This window comes from Antechinus flavipes, chromosome 1 (genome assembly GCF_016432865.1).
Source record: "Antechinus flavipes isolate AdamAnt ecotype Samford, QLD, Australia chromosome 1, AdamAnt_v2, whole genome shotgun sequence".
Lineage (NCBI taxonomy): Eukaryota > Metazoa > Chordata > Mammalia > Dasyuromorphia > Dasyuridae > Antechinus > Antechinus flavipes.
This window is the reverse complement of record NC_067398.1, coordinates 628,219,590-628,241,887: the sequence shown is the minus strand read 5'-3', so window position 1 is coordinate 628,241,887 and position 22,298 is coordinate 628,219,590. Positions and strand designations below refer to the sequence as shown.

At 33.7% G+C, this 22,298-nt stretch overlaps 1 protein-coding gene across 2 annotated transcripts in view; it reads left to right on the top strand.

Moving 5' to 3' along the window:
* Positions 1–5,702, top strand: part of DNAAF11 (dynein axonemal assembly factor 11) — a 95,524-nt gene extending 89,822 nt beyond the window's left edge. For both annotated transcript variants that reach the window (XM_051971106.1, XM_051971105.1), the window contains one exon: positions 4,135–5,702. In XM_051971106.1, coding sequence (XP_051827066.1) covers positions 4,135–4,312 — 178 coding nt within the window. In that variant the 3' untranslated portion in view covers positions 4,313–5,702. The remainder of the gene's footprint in view (positions 1–4,134) is intronic.
* Positions 5,703–22,298: the final 16,596 nt, after the last annotated feature.

The window sequence follows — 22,298 nt, the reverse complement described above, 5'->3', positions numbered from 1 at the left end:
AAGGCTTCCAAAGAGGAGGTTTGTTTGAACTACAGGTGTGGTCTTTGTTCTTAGACGAAATGTAATCTCCCTACCTCCCAATCAGTTAAATAGGGTTTTTTCTTTTTTCCACATAGCAATTTAAGTTTCAACTATATGTGTAAATTACAAGAAATCCAGGTCAGTGTAGCTGAATAGCACTGCAAAAGATTAGCCACAGGAAGAAGTAGAACTATGCAGGAGTGTCAACCTTGAGTCTGACAAGTAACATCGAATTCATTAGGAGCCTGGCTTTCAGATGACAGGACCTCTATTTACTGCAGTGATTGCTCTTATGGCTCACAGAACTCTCAGTAAGATTCTTCAAGTTATGCATGACCTCCTTAACTGTACTGTTGCCTTTTGAACGCTGTTCTCTATCAGCTTGATTATTCAGTAGTGCTGCAATCACTTTTCACCACATTCAAGATGTCTTTTCTCAGGCTGTCTTTGGTGCTTTGTAATTTGGAGGAGATATTTTATTGACATTATCATTGCCTTTTCCTGGTCAACATAGTTTGCCTGATTGCATGGGTGGATGTCCTCTGGGTAAGGCTAGGTAATTTAAGCTGAGTCAGTCAAGACAGAAAAGGAAAAATTAAAGAATGACTTGTATTCTTAAAAATTTAAGTCAATTCTCTATATATTTTAGAAATGAAACCTTTATTAGAACTTTGTATGTAAAATTTTTTCCCTGGTTTTTTGCTTCCTTTCTAATCTTGACTGTTTTGGTTTTATTTATACAAAATCTTTTAAATTTAGTATATTATAATTTAATTTAATCAGAATTATCCATTTTGCATTTCATAACGTTTTCTAGTTCTTCTTTGGCCATAAATTCCTTCCTTCTTCACAGATCTGAAAAGCAAACTATCCCTTGTTCTCCTAATTTGCTTATAATATCATCCTTTATGTTTAAATCATGAACCCATTTCAACCTTATTTTGCTTAAGGTTGATAGGTGTTGCTCATTGGCTAGTTTCTGCCACACTATTTTCTAAGAAAAAATGGATATTGAATGAAAATGAGGATTGTCAAGTATTCCTAATAAAAAGGCCAGAACTGACTAGAAAATCTGACATATTTCAAAGACTCAAGAGAACTATAAAAAGGTAAACAGGAAAGAGAAATCATAAGGGATTCAGTAAGGTTAAACTGTTTACATCTCTACATGGAAAGATGATACTTGTAATTCCTTGTAATTTAATCGTTATTAGGGCAGTTAAGATACATAAACAGAGGGCATGGATGTGAATTGATTATCATGCGATGATATCTAAAAACATAAAATTGAAAGGTCAGAAATAGGGAAGCATTGGGGAAGGGTTTAAAAAAGGGGCAAAATTATCTCACATAAAAGAGGCTCAAAAACTTTTCATAGTGGAGGAGAAGATGAAAGAGGAGTGATAGGTAATGCTTGAACTTTATTTTCATTGTAATTGGCTCAAAGTGGGAATAACAAAATAAAATCTATCTTACTTTAGGGGAGAGATTTAAGAAATCATGTCTAGGAGAAAGGAGGGTATATTGAGAAAAATAGTAGTGAGATGCAAACAATTTTGATAAGGGACATGGTGAAAGAGAGAGAAAAGGAGAGAGGGAGGGAGGGAGAAGGAGGGAGAAAGAGACAGAGACAGAGACAAGGGAAGAAGAAGAAAGAGAAGGGGAAGAGGAGGGGAAGAAGAGAAAGAGGGGAAAGGGGGGAGAAGGAGAGGAGGACAGAGGGGGAAAGAGAAAGAGAAAGATGGGGGAATTGCAGGATGGAGGGAAATAGTAAGTATAACTGGAAAAAATTTAAAGCAAATATCTGTGATAAAATTCCAATTTTCAAATATATAGAAAACTGAATCAAATTTATAAGAATACAAGTCATCCCCCAATTCATAAATAGTCAAAGGATATGAATAGGCAGTTTTCAGTTGATGAAATCAAGGTTTTTTACAGTAATATGAAAAAAATGCTCTAAATCACTATTGATTAGAGATGTACAAATGTAAATAACCATGAGATAACATCTCACATAGATTAAAGTGGCTAATGTGACAGAAAAATAAAGTGAAAGATGTTGGAAGGGATATAGCAATATTGTGACACTCATGCACTGTTAGTAGAATTATAAACGTGTATAACTATTCTAGTAGACAATTTGGAACTATGCCCAAGGAGCAATACAATTATGTGTATATTTTGACACAGCAATATAGACATAGGTCGATATCTCAAAGAAATATTTTTTAAAAGGAAAAAGACCTATATATTTAAAATATTTATAGCAATGGTGGCAAAGAATTGAAAATTGAGGGGATTTTCATCAGTTAGGGAATGACAAAACAAATTGTGTTATATGGTTGTTTTGTAATGCTGTTGCCCTATATGAAATAATGAGCAAGATGCTTTCAGAAAAACTGGAAGACTTTCATGATGCAAAGTGAAGTTAGCAGAACTAGGAGAATAGTGTTCATAGTGACAGAAATATTATATGATGATCAGCTGTGAAGGACTTAGCTATTTTTAGTGATACAATTAGCCAAGACACTTCTGAAGGACTCATAATGAAAAATGCCATCCATCCATGAAAAATAACTGATATAGTATGAATATAGATCAAATTATATATTTTCTATTTTTTTGTGTGTTTTGTCTATGGGATTTCTTTTACAACATAACTAACATGGAAAGATGTTTTGCATGACTATACATGTATAACTTGGGGTAATTAGACAATACATTGTAAAGAACATTAAATCTGTAGTCAGGAAAACCTGAATTCAAACCCAGCCTTAGATGTACTGGCTATGTGATCCTAGACAAGTCACTTAACCTTGTCTACCTTATTTTCCTCATTTGCACAATGAGCTGGAGAAGAAAATCTAAACTACTCCAGTATCTTTATCAAAAAAATGCAGATGAGATCACAGAGAGTTGGATATGACTGAAATGAAATGAAATGAAAAAAAAAAGCATGTATAATTTGATATAGATCAAATTGCCTGCCATAGCAGGAGGAGAAAGAATAAGAAAGGGAGAAAATTTGGAATTTAAAATATTCAAAAGCAAATATTAAACATTGTGTTTTTTTCCCTTGAGGCAATTGGGGTTAAGTGACTTGTCCAGGGTCACACAGCTAAGAAGTGTTAAGTGTCTGAGGTCAGATTTGAACTCAGGTCCTCCTGACTTCAGGACTGGTGCTCTAGCACCTAGCTGCCCCTTAAATATTGTTTTTACATATAATTGGAAAATATTTAAAAACTCAACAAATAATATATCTTAAAAAAATACTCAAAAGGCCTCTGGCATTTTGGGTGCATTCTCTTTAGAGAATCCATGGTAAAAAACAGACCAGACTTTCAGATTGGGATGTTTGGTTGAATTACTGGAGGGTCCATCTGTGAGATCATAGATTCATTCTCAAGTAAAAGCATATAATTATATTACATTCACAATTATAAATATATTTGCATATACTGTTTCACTTAGAGTAATCCTCACAATAATTCTTGAGGATAGACATGATAGATAGCAATATTTCACAGAAACTGGCTTGAGGAGATTCCATGTCATAGTCATAGGCTAGTAAGTGACAGAGTTGGTATTCTTAACACTTGTCATCCCTTAACAGACTATATATGTGTTTGTAGGGTCTGTACTGATATTCTTGAAATGATTCATAGGCTAGTTTGTTGAGCTATCTCACTCTAATAGATTGTAAGCTAATAAGGCAGTGTGTTCTAGTGGTAAGAACATTGGTCTTCGAGTTGAAAACTAGCTTCTGTAAAGATTTTAGCTGTGTAATATTGGATGAACAAGTTTACCTTAGTTTCCTCACCTGTAAAATGGAGATTATGATATGTGTGTTGTTTATTTCCTGGGATTGTTTATATAAATCTTAAAGCACTATATAAATGAGTTATTATTCTGATAGCAAGAAATCATATTTTATTTAAAATTGATATATCTCCCAGAATGCAGAACAGAATTCAGTGTTTAATACATGATTATTAAATTAAATTGAGTTTATTTGGAACTTTTATTTAATTAAATTAAAGCACCTTATAGCTCTGAAAGTACCTGATTTCATAATCATATTTCTCTTTATTTTTGTTGTTGTTATTATAGAAGCAAACAAATTGAGAAACTAGAAGTAGATCCTAGCAAGTATTCATTTCCTGATGTGACAAATATAGTCCAAGAGAAAAAAACTGCTTCCAGAAAAATCAAAGCTACATCTCCAGTTGTACCCTGTGCTGAAGATTCCAACTTTGAAGATAACCCTGAAGTTCCACCTTTGATTTAAAACCTTCAAAAATTACTTTACTTGATTATGATCTGCATGATCTTTAAGTCTAGAAAATGTCATCATATTAAGTTAAAATTGCATTGTAATTTGTAGCAAAATAATTTCTATTATATTTTTACCTACTTTGAATAATATTCTTTTAAGAATAACATATATCTTGTTTCTGTACTATTGATTCTGTTGTAACACATCAGAAATTATTTGTTTTATCAATATTTAATAATATTTTTCTACTGAGTTTTTCATGTCAATCACATAAATATTATAAGAACATATGAAAGCAAATGGTCAGTAGATTAAGGTAAACAGTCATTTGAATGGGAAAATAGTCATTAATTTATCTTTATGTGGAGCCATTATTCTATAGTTAAATGTTAAATAAGTATCTGTTTTCTGTATGTTTATTTTTTTTTCTAATTGTGAACCTGTATTCTAATCTCTTAGGGTTAGAGATGTAAGAAGTAGGAACATAGCAATATGATCCCAAAGTAGAACAGACTTGTGTGTCCGAAAAGATTTGAGCTTTTCGTTGGCCTTTACTGATGGTCAGAGAGCCAGGAGAGATCAACCAGAGGCTGTAGCCTAGAATAGGGAAAGAGGAAGTAGTATGTCTGTGTCTATGCTTGGGAATTGGGTTCAGTTGTCGGTGGCAGAAACAACAGTTTAACTTTATCTGAGAGTTCTATGGCTTCCAAAGGGAAGGGGACTGAGGTGCCTGGCTAGGAAAGCAGAGTAAAGGAAGAAGGTTGCTGGCAAAAGTCAGAAGTGTTGTTATACTCAGCGACTAAGAAAATTGCTTTAATAAACCAGTCAAGACAGGAAGAATTCATTAAGCACAAAAGTTTCTAAAGCTGCAGCCACTGGTCTTTCTGGGAGGTGACTCCTTAAATCAGTGTAGGCATGTTAACTCCCAGAAAGGAAGTCTTAAGCTGATGAGTTTTTTGGGGAAGCCTGGGGACAAGAATAGGCCTTTGTTGCGCAAGATGAGCCCTTTTAGTCTTAAAGCTACTTGATACGGGTCTGGAATCTATTCTCAGAACTGAAGTTAGAGAGTTCACGTCCTTAAGGTTAACAGATTTAACCATACAGGCAAAAAAAGAGAGAACTAATAAAAAAAAAAAAAAGATCTAGTTTCTTGTACATATTTTCTGAAAACCTAGAATGAACTCATTAGATCTGTGTGTATGTGTGTGTGTAGTGTGTGTGTAATTATTGTAACTATACCAAAAGCTTTTCTAGCTCTCTAGTAAAACCACCCCCAATTCGTCTTACCTTATACAGCCAATGTTAGACCTTAAAAGCCAGTGTTGACATACCAAAATCAGGTCTTTCTCAAACATAAAAATGACATACATAGATGCAATAAAAGCTTGATATAACAAAATAAGCTTATGTTTTATACTATCCTGCTTTTCTTTCATGGAAGTATTATATAGAAACTCTTCTCAATAGGATTGCCCTTCTTATCCAAAGATTGTGCATGATACTGGGAATAGTATTGCAATGCAATGGAATCAAAGCTGAGTAGAAACATTTCTAATATCTCCATTTCCTCTTCTGTGAAATGGAGTTAATAATTCTTCTCCAAAGTTATGAACATGAAACAAGATAATGTATTCAAAATCACTTCATTCTGTGAAAACATCATATAAGTGACCAAATATCATCAATGCTTGCAACTTCCATATGTGAATATAATTGAAGACACTGGTAGTCAAGAAGAAATCTTTTTTTTTTTTTTTTTTGCATTTCTCATTTAGAAAAGGTGCCCTTCTGACTGACTGTTGCATGTCATCTTCCCTTTTTTCCTTTTAATCTGCTTGGAACACCTGACAGAAAAAAAAGACTTCCTTTTTATTGGCTGCATGCAAATCCAATATGTCTATCCTATTTGTTTTCCCAAAAGATTAGAGCTAAAATTGGCCATTTTCTTATATTAGTCTTTCTAGATTACTCCCAATTTCCTTTAATTCTTAATTTTTTTGTTATTAGTGCTTCATTTAAAAATGACAAAACTATAACTCTGGAAAGGAAGCCTCCCTTTCTTTTCAGTTGATGTAGTTGCAGAAAGTCCTGAAAGCAGAAAGCACACTACGAAGTGCTAAGGAGTTTATATACAATCCCACAATAAGGTATTTCTTGAGAAGATTATAGAAACTTGGCTCAATGAAAACAACTGGGTAACTGATACCAATGGGATTTTAATTATTGGCCCCTAGCCCATAGGTCTTCTCTGTAGCCCAAACCCCACAGAAATCTTCAATCATTAATTGATAGGTACAGGTACAGGTCTACATGGTCTAGAATTCCCTCATCCCTCAAGTCTAGACATATTAAAGAAATCAACCAATAAAACAGCACCAAAAGGATGTAGAACAGAACATTAAACTATAAACTTTAATTAATCTTTCTCTTGACATATTGCATGCTCTCCTTTTTTTCTGTCCTTTGGGTATATTTATGCCCAAATCAGGCTAATTATATCACTCTCTCCCTCTACCCCCCCACAACCTTCCAGTAGGCTTTTCTGTATGCATTCCGAGTAATCACATGCACAGTTCTATCAAGATTTTAGGACCTTCCCATGGTAACAAATTCATCTTTATTGTGATCAGATTCCATACATATCTTTGTCTTGCTTTGTTGAGATGCTGACTCCTAACTCCTGGTAAATTACGAAAAGGAGCAAACTCTATCCTGAGCATATGATTCTCAGTCTTAATAAGTGATTGATTTGGAGATGGCTTAAATCCTAAATTCTGCCAATGATGACACCATAGATTAACTGCTTGAACCCCAGCATATCACACAAGAACCACCCAATGATTGGCTGAGAGAATCCTTGGTCCTATTGAAAAAAGAATGGGAAAAAAAGTAGCCATCAACCAAGTGTGGAGAGTGAAAGACAATCACATGGAAGACCCATCTACCTATAGCAGAGAAGAATGATGGGGGAAGAAGTTTTCTTTTGTCATCTTCCTCACTCCTTGGCCATGTCATTTCATAAATGAAAACTGCCCAGATCTGTTAGAACTAGAGTTAGACAAAAAGAATCCCCTGATTACTTTTAGAAAAGAACCCCACAAGGAAAAATCTCAGAGATGCCATGGGCAAAATACAGAGTTCTATGTCAAAAACAAACATTGCAGGCATCCAAAAAGGCATTCAAGTATCAGGAAATCAGAATCAGGATTTTGAATGGCCTGAAAGCTGCTTCTATAATTCAGAGAAGAGCTTTTAGAGCTTACAATCATGGATCACCTTTCACAGTTGAATATCATCTGTGGAGAGAGTGGGGTTTAAAGCAAAGCATGTAGGGGAAAGATATCCTTAATGGAATAGAAGCAGAAGTAGTTCTGCTGAAAAGACTCATACTAAGAACTTGAAAATATAAATGCAAGACTTTGGAGAATTCTAGAAATGTACATTTATTGAATAATTTTAAGGAACCTAATGGTGATAAAGTACCAACATTTTAATGAAGAAGAAACAAGTGTTTCTTCAGAAGTGTAATGTCTTTAAAGGAAATTAAATAAGAAAAATTGACGTTTTCTGATAGATTCTATTCTGAAGATTTATAAGCAAATGAAAGGGAAGGTGGGAAGGAATGCATTGATATAGAAAGGAGGAAAAAGGGAATGGAATTAACTATTTTCCTTTAATTGAAGGTCATGAGAAAAAGAGTATCCAACTATGAGAAAAAGGATGGCAGACCAGATATATCTCACTAATCTCAGACAAATGAGTGTTGAACACAAATTTACATATATACAGGAACTCAATGGAGAAACTTGTGGGAATCAGGGTGTATGGGGAGTTAAATATATTGGAGAAGAAATAAGATGGGATCAAAATAAGTTATCTAATCCTGAAGAAGGAATTAAAAGAAAAGAATTCATATAGAAATTAGGAGGTGGTGTCTATTAATTGGGATATGGTCGGGAACATTGTGGTATATTAATGTGATGAAATAATATTATGCAACAAAAATCAAATGGATAAAAGTTAAGGACTCAGATCAATACAATGATCAATAGTGTCTATAGAAGACATTAATTGAATCATGTTTTCTGCCTCCTGACAGAAGTGTTGGACTCAAATTGCCAAAAGAAACATTTCAAACATGCTGTGTATTTGTTTTGCTTGACTATGCTTATTTCATACAAGAGGTTTCCCCATCCCCATCTTTGTTCTTCATTCAGAGAGAGGGGTGATTATGGGAGAAAAAAGGATAATTTGCTAAAATTAGAAAAAATTATGCTCCTAAAAGGCTACTAAAATCTATTTTCTACAGAAATGAACAATAGATATTTAGAAAGAAGCACACACAAACAGGTCAGTATTGAAAGTAATATATGGAGTTAATTTTTAAAAAGCAAGTAGTGTGAAATGGAGCCTCACAGTTGTATAAGTCTCTTTTATATGTTTGGCCATTTACATAGAAATATTCTTTATATGGTGTTTAATTTTAGAATAAAAAAAATTTAAAAGCTGAGTCAACTGACTGTTAGTTAATAGAAAACACACAGGTCTGAGATTCCTAGGTTATAGTGTTTGGAAATCTAGACTTACAAGATTACCCTTAGGACTCTCTGGCATACAAGAATGAATGCTCTAAAGGGTACTATAGACAATGTAGCAATATCAGTATTAAATATATATGCACCAAGTGATCTAACTTCCTAAAGGAGAAGTTAAGAGAGTTGTGAGAAGAAATAGACAGCAAAACTATAATAGTGGGAGATCTCAATCTTGCTCTCTCAGATTTAGATAAATCAAATCACAAAACAAGAAAGAAATTAAAGAGGTAAATAGAATATTAGAAAAATTAGGCATGATAGATCTCTGGAGAAAACTGAATGGTGACAGAAAGGAGTATACTTTCTTCTCAGCAGTTCATGGAACCTACACAAAAATTGACCATATATTAGGACATAAAGACCTCAAAATTAAATGCAGGAAAGCAGAAATAGTAAATGCTTTCTTTTCAGATCACAATGCAATAAAAACTACATTCAACAAAAAGTTAAGTGTAAATAGACCAAAAAGTAATTGGAAACTAAATAATCTCATCTTAAAGAATGATTGGGTGAAACAGCAAATTATAGACACAATAATTTCACTCAAGATAATGACAACGGTAAGACATCATACCAAAATTTGTGGGATGCAGCCAAAGCGGTAATAAGGGGAAATTTTATATCCTTAGAGGTTTACTTGAGTAAAATAGAGAAAGAGAAAATCAATGAATTGGGCCTGCAACTTAAAAAGTTAGAAAAAGACCAAATTAAAAACCCCCAATCAATTACTAAACTCAAGTTTAGAAATTCTAAAATTAAAAGGAAAAATTAATAATATAGAAAGTAAAAAACTATTGAACTAATAAATAAAACTAAGAGTCGGTGTTATGAAAAAAACCAATAAAATTGATAAACCTTTGGTAAATCTGATTAGAAAAAGGAGAGAGGGAAATCAAATCAGTAGTCTTAAAAATGAAAAGGGAGAATTTTCCACTGATGAAGAGGAAATTAAAGAAATAATAAGGGGTTTTGCCCAACTTTATGCCAATAAATTTGATAACCTAAGCAAAATGGATGAGTACCTCCAAAAATATAGGCTTCCCAGATTATCAGAGGAGGAAGTAAATTGCTTAAATAGTCCCATTTCAGAAAAAGAAATAGAACAATTTATTAACTCCCTAAAAAAAAAAATCCCCGGGACCAGATGGATTTACAGGTGAATTCTACCAAACATTCAAAGAACAATTAGCTCCAATGCTTTATAAACTATTTGAAAAAATAGGGAATGAAGGAGTCCTACCAAATTCCTTTTATAACACAGACATGGTACTGATACCTAAACCAGGTAAGTTGAAAACAGAGAAAGAAAATTATATACCAATCTCCCTAATGAATATTGATGCTAAAATCTTAAATAAAATATTAGCAAAAAGACTACAGAAAATCATCCCCAGGATAATACACCACGATCAAGAAGGATTTATACCGGGAATGCAGGGCTGGTTCAATATTAGGAAAACTATCAGTATAATTAGCCATATTAATAATCAAATTAACAAAAACCATATGATCATCTCGATAGATGCAGAAAAAGCATTTGATAGAATCCAACATCCATTCCTATTAAAAACTCTTGAGAGTATAGGAATAAATGGACTTTTCCTTAAAATAATCAGTAGCATCTATTTAAAACCATCAGTAAATATCATATGTAATGGGGACAAACTGCAACCATTCCCAATAAGATCAGGATTGAAACAAGGTTGTCCACTATCACCATTACTATTTAATATTGTATTAGAAATGCTAGCTTTGGCAATAAGAGTTGAGAAAGAGATTAAAGGAATAAGAATAGGCAATGAGGAAACCAAATTATCACTCTTTACTGATGATATGATGGTATACTTAGAAAACCCCAGAGACTCTACTAAGAAGTTATTAGAAACAATCCACACCTTCAGCAAAGTTGCAGGATACAAAATAAACCCACATAAGTCATCAGTATTCTTATATATCACTAACAAAATCCAACAGTTAGAGTTCAAAAAGAAATTCCATTTAAAGTAACTACTGATTGTATAAAATATTTAGGAATCTATCTGCCAAGGGAAAATCAGAAATTTTATGAGCAAAACTATAAAACACTTTCCACACAAATTAAGTCTGATCTAAACAACTGGAAAAATATTAAATACTCTTGGATTGGGAGAACAAATATAATAAAGATGACCATACTACCTAAACTAATCTATTTATTTAGCGCTATACCAATCAGACTCCCAAAAAACTACTTTGATGAAGAAAAAATAACAACAAAGTTCATATGGAAAAACAAAAGGTCAAGAATTTCAAGGGAATTAATGAAAAAAAAATCTAGCTGTACCAGATCTAAAATTATATTTTAAAGCAGCAGTTACTAAAACCATCTGGTATTGGCCAAGAAATAGACTAGTTGATCGATGGAATAGGTTAGGTTCAAAGGACAAAACAGCCAATAACTTTAATAATATGGTGTTTGACAAACCCAAAGACCCCAGTTTTTGGGATAAGAATGCATTATTTGACAAAAATTGCTGGGAAAATTGGAAATTAGCATGTTAGAAACTAGGCATTGACCACACACCAAGATAAGGTCAAAATGGGTTAATGACCTAGGCATAAAAAATGAGATTATAAATAAATTGGAAGAGCATAGGATAGTTTACCTCTCAGACCTGTGGAAGAGGGAGGAATTTATGACCAAAGAAGAGCTAGAAATCACTATTGACCACAAAATAGAAAATTTTGATTATATCAAATTGAAAAGTTTTTGTACAAACAAAGCAAATGCAGACAAGATTATAAGGGAAACAATAAACTGGGAAAACATTTTTATAGTCAAAGGTTCTGATAAAGGCCTCATTTCCAAAATATATAGAGAATTGACTCTAATTTATAAGAAATCAAGCCATTCTCCAATTGATAAATGGTCAAAGGATATGAACAGACAATTCTCAGACGAAGAAATTGAAACTATTTATAGATATATGAAAATATGCTCCAAATTATTATTAATCAGAGAAATGCAAATTAAGACAACTCTGAGATACCACTACACACCTGTCAGATTGGTTAGAGTGAAAGGGAAAGATCAATGCGGAATGTTGGAGGGCATGTGGGAAAACAGGGACACTGATACATTGTTGGTGGAATTGTGAACACATCTAGCCATTCTGGAGAGCAGTTTGGAACTATGCTCAAAAAGTTATCAAACTGTGCATACCCTTTGATCCAGCAGTGTTTCTACTGGGCTTATACCCCAAAGAGATACTAAAGAAGGGAAAGGGACCTGTATGTGCCAAAATGTTTGTGGCAGCCCTGTTTGTAGTGGCTAGAAGCTGGAAAATGAATGGATGTCCATCAATTGGAGAATGGTTGAGTAAATTGTGGTATATGAATGTTATGGAATAATATTGTTCGGTAAGGAATGACCAGCAGGATGAATACAGAGAGGCTTGGAGAGACTTACATGAACTGATGCTAAGTGAAATGAGCAGAACCAGGAGATCATTATATACCTCAACAGCGATACTGTTTGAGGATGTATTCTGATGAAGCAGATCTCTTTGATAAAGAGAGCTAATTCAGTTTCAATTGATCAAGGATGGACAGAAGCAGCTACACCCAAAGAAAGAACACTGGGAAATGAATATAAACTGCTTGCATCTTTGTTTTTCTTCCCAGGTTATTTATACCTTCTGAATCCAATTCTCCCTGTGCAACAAGAAAACTGTTCAGTACTGTACACATATATTGTATCTAGGATATACTGTAACCTATTCAACATGTAAAGGACTGCTTGCCATCTGGGGGAGGGGGTGGAGGGAGGGAAGGGAAAAATCGGAACAGAAGTGAGTGCAAGGGATAATGCTGTAAAAAATTAACCTGGCATGGGTTCTGTCAATAAAAAGTTATTTTTAAAAAATGAATGCTAATTGGGGAAGTACCTCAGAACAGGTGCTACATCTGCAATCCATACATTATTTTAAAAATAGTTTTTCCTTTCCACAATTACATGTAAAGAGAATTTTTAACATTCTTTTTTTTTTAAATTCTGAGTTGCAAATTTTCTCCCTCCCTCCTTTCTTCACTTTACATTCCTAAAACAGTAACCCATTTGATATAGATTATATGTGGGAAATTATGTAAAACATTTCCATATTAGTCATGTTGAAAAAGAAAAAAAAAGTCTGAGAACTTCCCTTCCCCCAGTGAAAAATACCATGCTTTAGTCTTTATTCATATCCATTAGCTCTTTATCTGGAAGTGGACAGCATTTTTCATCAAGAATCCTTTGGAATTTTCTTGGAACACTGTATTACTGTTGTGACTAGCTAAGTTATTTACAGTTGATCATCATACAATATGCAGTAGATCTATTCTTGAAAAACTGTCTATACATCAATTTTTTTATGTACCAGCTCATATATTAAACATGAACTCATAATTTCCTAAGATTAAAATGAAATTTCACGAGAGGCATGAAAGGCACATGGTGGGTATCCAACAAGAGGGTTGCATAACTTATACATATTAAAATATAACCAATGAGGAACTAAGAACAGTAGTAAATGATGCCATCAATGAAATATATGATAGGAAGAGAAGTAGTAGAAGATGTCAATGAGAGAGTGAAATATGACAGGTGGAGGTAGAGTCTTCTACTGCTATACTCATGTCAGGATAAAGAGAGAAAGGTGTCCAGTGTGTTGGGTTGACCCCTTTCATGAATTTTCCAGAGGACATGGTCAAGAATCACACAGGCTAGGGAGGGATGGTTAATTGTGGTCTGGTATGACTGCCAGGAATTTATGATTTGGTTAGATCACTGGTCCATTTGAAGAATAGAATTCACTATTTAATTAAATACTTTTGTCAATCACAGAATAATTTCAGAGTTGAAAGAGACCTCAGGGTCATCTAGTCCAATCCAAGCCTGACAAAATTCCTGCCTTAACACATCCAACAAGAGTCTCTACAGCCATCCCTTGAGGACTTCCAGTGAATGGGAACCAAGTATCTTCTAAGGCAAGCAATTTCACTCTTGGATAGTTCTCTTAAGCAACATTTTCCTTACATCAAGCCTTAATTTACTTCTTGGCAACTTCCACACTGCTTCTAGTTACTGGCTCTCTGAGATGGTTCAGAACAAGTCTAATACCTTTTAGGGACTTGAAAATATCAATTATTCCTCTTCTGAGTTTTGTTTTCTCTAGAGATTCTTTTTTTCCATATTTGTGCCTTTTTATTATAACTTTTTATTGACAATACATATGCATGGGTAATTTTTACATTATCCCTTGCATAGAGATTCTTTTGTAAAATGAAGAATCCTTTCCTAAGTATTATCATGATTGCCTAAGTTCTATCATGGGAAATATCCTATGGTCATTTCAGTCTTACTTTGCTTTTGTCTCAGTTTAACCTTTCTCCCAACTTACCATTCATCTAGTCTATCCCTTCCATATTATGTGTTTTATATGGTTGAGAAAAGATAATTATATACGTATATATGTATACATTATATATATAATATATGTATATGCACACACATACACACATATCATGTCAAGTTTGGGGGGTTTTTAGATAAAAAACATTTATATAAACTTCTCCTAAAGTCATTCTCTGATGCCTTATCAGAGAATAGGGTTGATTTTCTCAAAGATTATACCAACAGATCACAAGCTGGTGTAATGAGAGGAATCACAGGAGCCTCCCTGAGTTGCTGGATCCTAATGCACTTTCTGAATATTCTTATTCAGCACTGAAGGACTTGGGAATGATGAAACAGCTCTTATTAGTACCCATCAACTTAGACTCTGTGAAATCAAAGCAATCCTCTTCTTGTTTCCTTGGTCCTCATGGCAAGCTATAAGGACATATGGAGCTATATTGACCAATGACTAGAAAGAGCTCTTTCTACCTCCCACTAAATTTAAAAAAAGAAACAACTTCTGTTATCACTTTCTCTGTTGAACATAAAGAGACACTCTCTATTTCTCTTTCAGATATACATCAAGGGGAGAGGGGAGTTGAAAAGGAATATTTTCTTGTTCTCCATTAAATACTACAACAGAAAGAATGGTTTTTTGGGGGAATCAGAAGACCTTAATTTGAAGCTTGGCTTTGCTACTTGCTACCTGTAAACTCTTGGCAAGTCATGTAATTTTACTGGGACTCAGTTTCCTCAGCTATCAAGTGTAAATGCTAGAGAAGTAAAGATCCACTCTTTAATTTGGTGGGAGACAGTCTTTTTTCAATTGTGAAGTCCAACTCTGGGTTCATAAGGACCAGAATTATGTCCCCAAGGGAGACAAATCAGGCTATCCAGGGCAACACTCTTTGGTACATTATAGCTCTACCCCAGAGTATCTTGAGAAAATCTCTTAAGACAAAACTTTGAAATAGCTTGTGTCTAGTGTTTCCCCAAAAGGAATTAATTGTTTCTTCTTGAAAAATACTTAAAGTAGAAATTAGATTGTGTCAAAATGATGGTTTCCCTTACCACAAAATACATTTTTAAATGCAAAAAACTCTTAAGCATGAATTAATAAAACATGACATGCTGTTGTGGGATCTTTTTAGTTTTGTCTGATACTCTGTGACTCCCATTTGGATTACAATCTCTTAAAAGGTTATTGATACTAAAAAACCAAAACATTTTGTAGAATTCTTAAATGGGAATCTCATTTTCATGTCAGATCTGCATTGTCTAGGCAACTAATTCGTAATCTATATCTTTTGGTATAATTTTGGCTCATATTCTTTTTTTTTTTTTTTTTAGAATCTGCCATTTCTCCAAAATATCCTCATTTTATTGGCAACATAAGACAAAGTGATTACTTAATGCAATATAGTTTTTTTTGGCTCATATTCTTGGCAATGGTCATCATCAACTTCTCTGAGAAATTGTTTCAGACCTTCCCTCCTGATGGACAGCCCGAATCTTATACCAAAAGCTCTCAATATGAGATTACTGTCAAGGTTAGAGACATCTATCTCATTATCACTCTTCGGTCACCTATAATCAGGGAAAAAACACAAAGCAGAAGAGGTAGTAAAAAAAAAAAGTCTGACTTCTATTTGTAGGTTTACATAGACAGCAGATACTCCCACAGTTACTGGGAATATGGAAATTAGTGGGGAGGGGCAGTGAGGGAGGGATTATGGTTTATTATGTGCTAAATTCTAGTGATACAAAAATAAAAAATAAAGTAATTCCTGTTCTCAGGAAGCTGGTAGAAGGCTTTACAGCATATATAAGGAAGTAGCAGTTGTTTTGAGAGGGAAGTCATAGAAATGATGGTGAATGATCATAATAGACATTCAAATAGAATATTTAAAGCATGGATTGAGGTCTGAGAATGATGAGATCTAGAGGTCCCTTTTTGTTTTTACTGGCTGTCACTAATCAGGAAAACATAGTCCTAGTGCAATGGTTCCAAAACTGAGTGGATTTTTACCAAGGACTTGGTCTCAGAAAGTTTGGCCATCTAAGGGGACAGAATCAGAGTGGATAGTTGGATGAAATGTAAAGGGTGGTCCTTGGTCTGGAGTTGGTGGGATAAAAACAGATCCTTGAAATGAGAATATAAAATTAAAATAATGTGAGATTTGTGAACAATACCACTGGCAGCTAATCTTAACTTTAACTAGATGAAAAAAATCTGAGAGACCTTTCTTTTCCTTCTATTCTCCCAAATAAAGTTCCTCTTTTCCCCCCATGGGCTTGTCATAGTGGCTAATATTAATTTATTTAATTAATAATGATTAAAATTTTATTTCATCAGGTTAAGCAGTTGCTTGAAACAATATGAAAATACTGAGTAATCAGGTGCTAATATTGGGGAGCACCACACTGGAGGTGAAATGATCTTGATTCAAATCCTGACTCAGCTACTTATTACCCATGAAAATAATTTTTAAAAAATTGTAAATCATTTAATCTTTCACCTTTATCAACTACGAAATAAGGTGTTTCTATGGTTTTCAAAGAGTACATAGTCCAAGGTGGGATGTTGGTAGGGCAACGTGGAGGGCCTAATGGGGTATGAGTTTCTTAATAATTGAGGAATATCTTCAGGTAGATTCTCAATTTCACTTGGGGTTCAGATTTATGATGGAGTGCTCTCAGGGAAGAAGGCAACATTGTGAAGTGGTGGGCAGCAGTAACAAAAGAGGTAGGTTCAGGGGATACAACTGTTGGAGCTAGAGTTTTATGAGGCAAAGGACATGTGGAGAATATTATATCCTATTGTACAATTCAGTTAGATTTCTCTTATTCAGCTTATTCTAATCTAGTGTTTCACTGTACAATCTTTGTATCTCTCTTGCTAATCAGAGAGAAAGAGAGGGAAAAAGAAAATAGAAAATAGAGAATTAAAGGAAAATATGGGCATTTGTCCCCTATGTCTCCCCTTTCTCTCTAGTACCATTATAATAAAATACTAAATATGTGGTATCCATAAGAAAAAAAGACAGCTAGAAGATATAGTGGATAGAGTGCCAGGCCTGGTATCATGAGTTAAAATCTGGACTCAGATACTTATAAAATGTTTGGCTCTGGATAAGTCACTTTGCCCTGTTTTTCTTAATTTCCTCATCTGTAAAATGAGCTGCAAGAGGACATAGTCAAATATCTTTGCCAAGAAAACTCATAATGGGGTCATGAAAAGTCAGACACATTTGAAAAATGACTGAATTGAATAAGAAAAAAACAACTTGGCTTTTAAAAAATAAAGTAGGTTGAGATTTGCTATGTGACAACCATTTCTGTACTTAATCAAAATATTAAAATTCAATTGGTATAGCAAATACAGATTGATTTGTCATTCTAGTCAAATGAACAGACATTTGGAGAATGAACAAATAATATGTCTTAAAGAACCAAACTATCCTGATGGTTTTTCCAAAAGAAATTTCTCTAACAATTACATCTGTAAGTGCTTTAAAGACCACTTCTATATGCAGGAAATAACCACCAAAGAACTCTCTAAGTATGAATTTGTCATTAATTATATTTTTTGTTAAATCTAGAATTCTGTTGCCCTAAAAAGTTCTAATTACTCCCACTTCTGTATAGGCACATGCTCACATGTTTTATTGTGAAAAGACATACAACTGCTTCTTTTGAAAAATGGTACAGGACTGAGTACAAATCTTTGAGGCTCTTTCAAAAGAGAAGAAAAAAAAAGCAGTACATTATGTTGGATGTTGATTTTCTACTTTGCTATTGTGCTTCATTTAAAGAGGGTTGCTAAGAGAAATAACTTTATCCATAAGAAACTTTTTTCAATGGCTTATGATTCTAAGTACCAAATAACTGACCTAGACCATAAATACTCCAGACATGAGAAACTTTTGGGAACTGAAAGGCTCTTTTTCTATGAATGAGAATCTGAGTCAGATTTTGAAGGATATTCTATCTAATTGTTTTTTCAGTTATATCTGATTCTTTATGGTACCATTTGAGGTTTTCTTGGCAGAAATATTAATGTGCTTTGCCATTTCCTTCTCTAGCCCATTTTACAGATGAAGAAACTGAGGCAAACAGTGTGAAGTGACTTGTCCAGGATTATACAGCTAATACATGCCTAAGAATAGATTTGAACTCAAGAAAATTAGTCTTCCTAACTTTAGGCCTGGCAGTCTATCCACTATACCACCTAGCTTCCTCTTTGAAGAACAGGTAAGATTTACTGAGAAAGGTGGGGAAAGGAATACCTGATAGGTAGTAAATAATGATTGAAAAAGAGGCAATAGATTCAGATGCATATCAAAATATGGTTCCCATCCTCTCTCTCTGCCTTGGACATGGCCAACATATATGGGGATTTGTTATTTTGAATATACATGTTTGTAACCAGAGTTTTGTTTTGTTTTCTTTTTTTTCTCATTTAAACAGGAGAAGTAGATGGGAAAGTAAGAAGATAAATTTTCATTGATTGTAAATAAATAAAATTTAATTTTAAAAAATTGATAAATTTATTTTATTTTATTTAATGTTTGCTTAGTTACATTCAAAACAAAGAAAATTTATATTTGTTGTTAAAATTTTTGAGTTCTAAATTCTCTCACTTATCCCCAGCTACAATTAAGAAATCCACTTATGAAATTATGCAAAACATTTCCATAAAAAGTCAAATTATGAATAAAAACACAGATCTCACACCCTAATGAAAATAACAACTCTCAAGAAAAAATTAAGTTTTTTTTTTTTTTAAAAAGGGAGAGAGATAGAGAGAGAGCAAGAGAGAATGCGTCAGTCTGCATTGAGGAACAATCAGTTCCTTCTCTAGCTATGGATAGTATTTTTCATCATAAGCCCTTTAGATTAGTCGTGGATGATTATGCTACTGAAAATAGCAAAGTCCTCCACAGCTTATGAAAGCTAAAAAATTAATAAAATTTAAGGTAAAAAAAGAAAATGTATGAAAGGGGGAATAATTGATGGGCAAAATCCTTTAAGATGAAGGATAGGATAGATATAATTTGCTGAGAGAGGTTATCTTTGGTAAGAAGAAAAAACTGATTCTTTCAGGTATGATGGAAGGAGGAAAATAATTATTGTAATTTTTCTGGGTCTCAACAATTTTACCTATAAATTTATGATATTGGAGTATATGATTTCCAAATCCCTTCTCACTCTAATATTCTGTGAAGCTATGAAGAATAAAATGCTGTTTCTCATTGGGAACTCTTCAAGGGAAATCTGTTAATGCCCTATAATTTCTTTATTGTTTAATAGATTATAAAAGTACCGCCTAGGTCACATAATGGAAACACCTTCTAAAGGCCAGCTGTTAACTGTCAAATCTATCTAGGATATGAAATGACAGCTTCACTCCTATATTAAAGTCAAAAATTGTATTATTGTTATTTTTAGAATACTGAATTATGGCTCTAGTCACTGAGGGATTGAGGTGTGTTTGTAAAGAGTTGAGGAAGATATCTATTTAACTGATCTTTAATTGTATTTCAATCTACTTGGTTTAGGTAAAACTAGTATTCTGGTAGGATGTTAAGGCATTTGATGGTTTATTCTTTTTCATTATCAATCAGGTCTCAGGATCCAACTTGGATCTGTGTCAGACAAGAGTGCTTGGTAGGGGAATGGATTTTGACCAGAGGTGACACTCTCTTGAGTGTCACAATGTAAATCACAATGTAAGATTCAAAATTTCTGTTTCTCATATATGACATACCATTTTCCATTTTTGTGCATTTGCAGAGACTGCCAATCATACCTAAAATAATAATAATAATAGTACTAACAACTCACATTTATATAGTAATTTCAGATTTGCTAAGTATTTTATTATAATATCTTTTGATCTTCACAATGACTCTATGAGATAGATGCCTTATTTTATAGATTAGGAAACTGAAGTTTTTGCACAGTCACATGGATAGTATGTGTCTAATGGAGAGATTTGAACTCGGTCACCTTCAAGGCTCAATTTAAGTGTTACTTCCTACTACAGAATAAAGGCTTTAGTATTGCTGGTTTCTAAGAATTTACTATTTGCAGAAACGTTATGGATAGCTAAGGAATTTCTATTTTGAGATATGATCAGAAATTATTATCTGATGGGAAACTTTGCTGCCTTTAGGATGTGACACAATGTGTTTTGTGTAACTTATTTATATAAAAAAGGAAAGAAGGGAAGAAACTGCACTAAGTGTTTTATAAATCTCCCATTTTTGATTCATTAAATTGTAAACTCCTCGAGGGCAGGAACTATCTTTCCTCCGCCCCCCCCCCTTTTTTTTTTGTATTTCCAGAACTCAACTCAGTGTCTGTCTGCAGAATAGTAGTTGTTTAATAAACGGTTTTTGATTGATTGATTCTTATAACAACCCTCTGAGATAGGTACTATTATTATTCCTGTTCTACAGTTGAGGAAACTAAGACAGAGAGAAGTGAAAAGATTTGCCTGGAGTTACACAGCAAGTGTAAGAAATTGGATTTCAACTCAAGTTTTTCTTCGGACTCCAGATCCGGTATTCTAGTTAGTGAAACCTAGCTGTTTCTAAAAGCCAAGTGTTAACTAGAGTCTCATTAGGATGAATAGTCAACCAATTGTTCTAATGCTAGCAATTTTCCAAACTGGGGGCTCCAAGCTACTGTGATTGTGCTAATAACTTCTCATTTCATATAAATCTCATAAAGCAGCAAAGGAAGGGATCACATGAAACTAATGTTTGTTACATTAAACAAATGTAAAAAACCCCAAAACGTTCCTACATTAAAAAGTGAACTACTTGTTGTAACAAGGTATAACTAATTAATACTCTTTCTTTAGATATGAGAAAGAAATGGAGACAGAGTGGGGTCAGAGGATGTTTGAGTAAGATAGTCAAGCAAAATTTAGCTCCTGCCTTTTCCAGAAGGGAAAAGGGAGAAGAAAGGTTGGAGTCCTTTCCATAGTGCTACCTAATAGTGTTATATTAAATAAATAAATAAACAATGGCTAGTCCAAGGAATGTAAAGTAAATACATTTATCACTACGTGATCCTGATTCCTCTAGCTGTCATGTTCCTTTCCCCCAAATTATCTTACATTTACTTTGGATAAATATATGAATGTATATAAGCATAAAATTACTAAATATAAGTATATATATATGTCTCTATGTGTATATCTGTATGCATGTGAACTATATACATATGTTTTATATGTGTGTGTATACATGTGTGTGCACTTGTGTGTGTGTGTGTGTGTGTGTGTGTGTGTGTGTGTGTATTGCTTCTCCCACACAGAATGCCTTGAGGGCAGGGTCTATGTCATTTTTTACTTTATATTTCTAAGTGTGTTATTTGATACATGATAAATACTCACTAAATATAGCGCAAGTGTTTATTGATTGATTATATTTTCCTTTAACTTCCTTTTGACCCTTCATCTCCATTGTTCTGCTTGGAAGACTGAAGACACTGTGGGTAAAGCTTGTAATCAGAGCCAAATGCTATGAAAGTAAATAATGACCTACTTTATTGTTCTGGCACTCCTTAAAGATGTACTTTCTAACACTGTGGTCAGCAGTGATTTATTTTGATAATTCTAGTCACTTGTATTTTTAGACTAGCCTCTTAATGGCTCTTCTGCTTTCCCTTTATAATCTAATTTAGAGACATGGCAGGCAATGTTTTCATAGCTCTCATCACATCCCTCTTTTGCTCAAATCCTTCATTGGCTCCCCATTACCTACAGAATAATATGCAAACTCATTAGCTTGGAATTCAAGGACCATTGCAACTTCTAGTTTATCCTTTAAACCTTATCTCTAATTATTCTTTTTTCAATACTTTGGGTTTTTGCCAACAGGAATATTTACTATTGTCTTCCTTTTCTGGGAATGCATATCAATTCTGGGAATGTATCTTCCTTTCTATCCATATTTCTACTGGTTGAATTTTT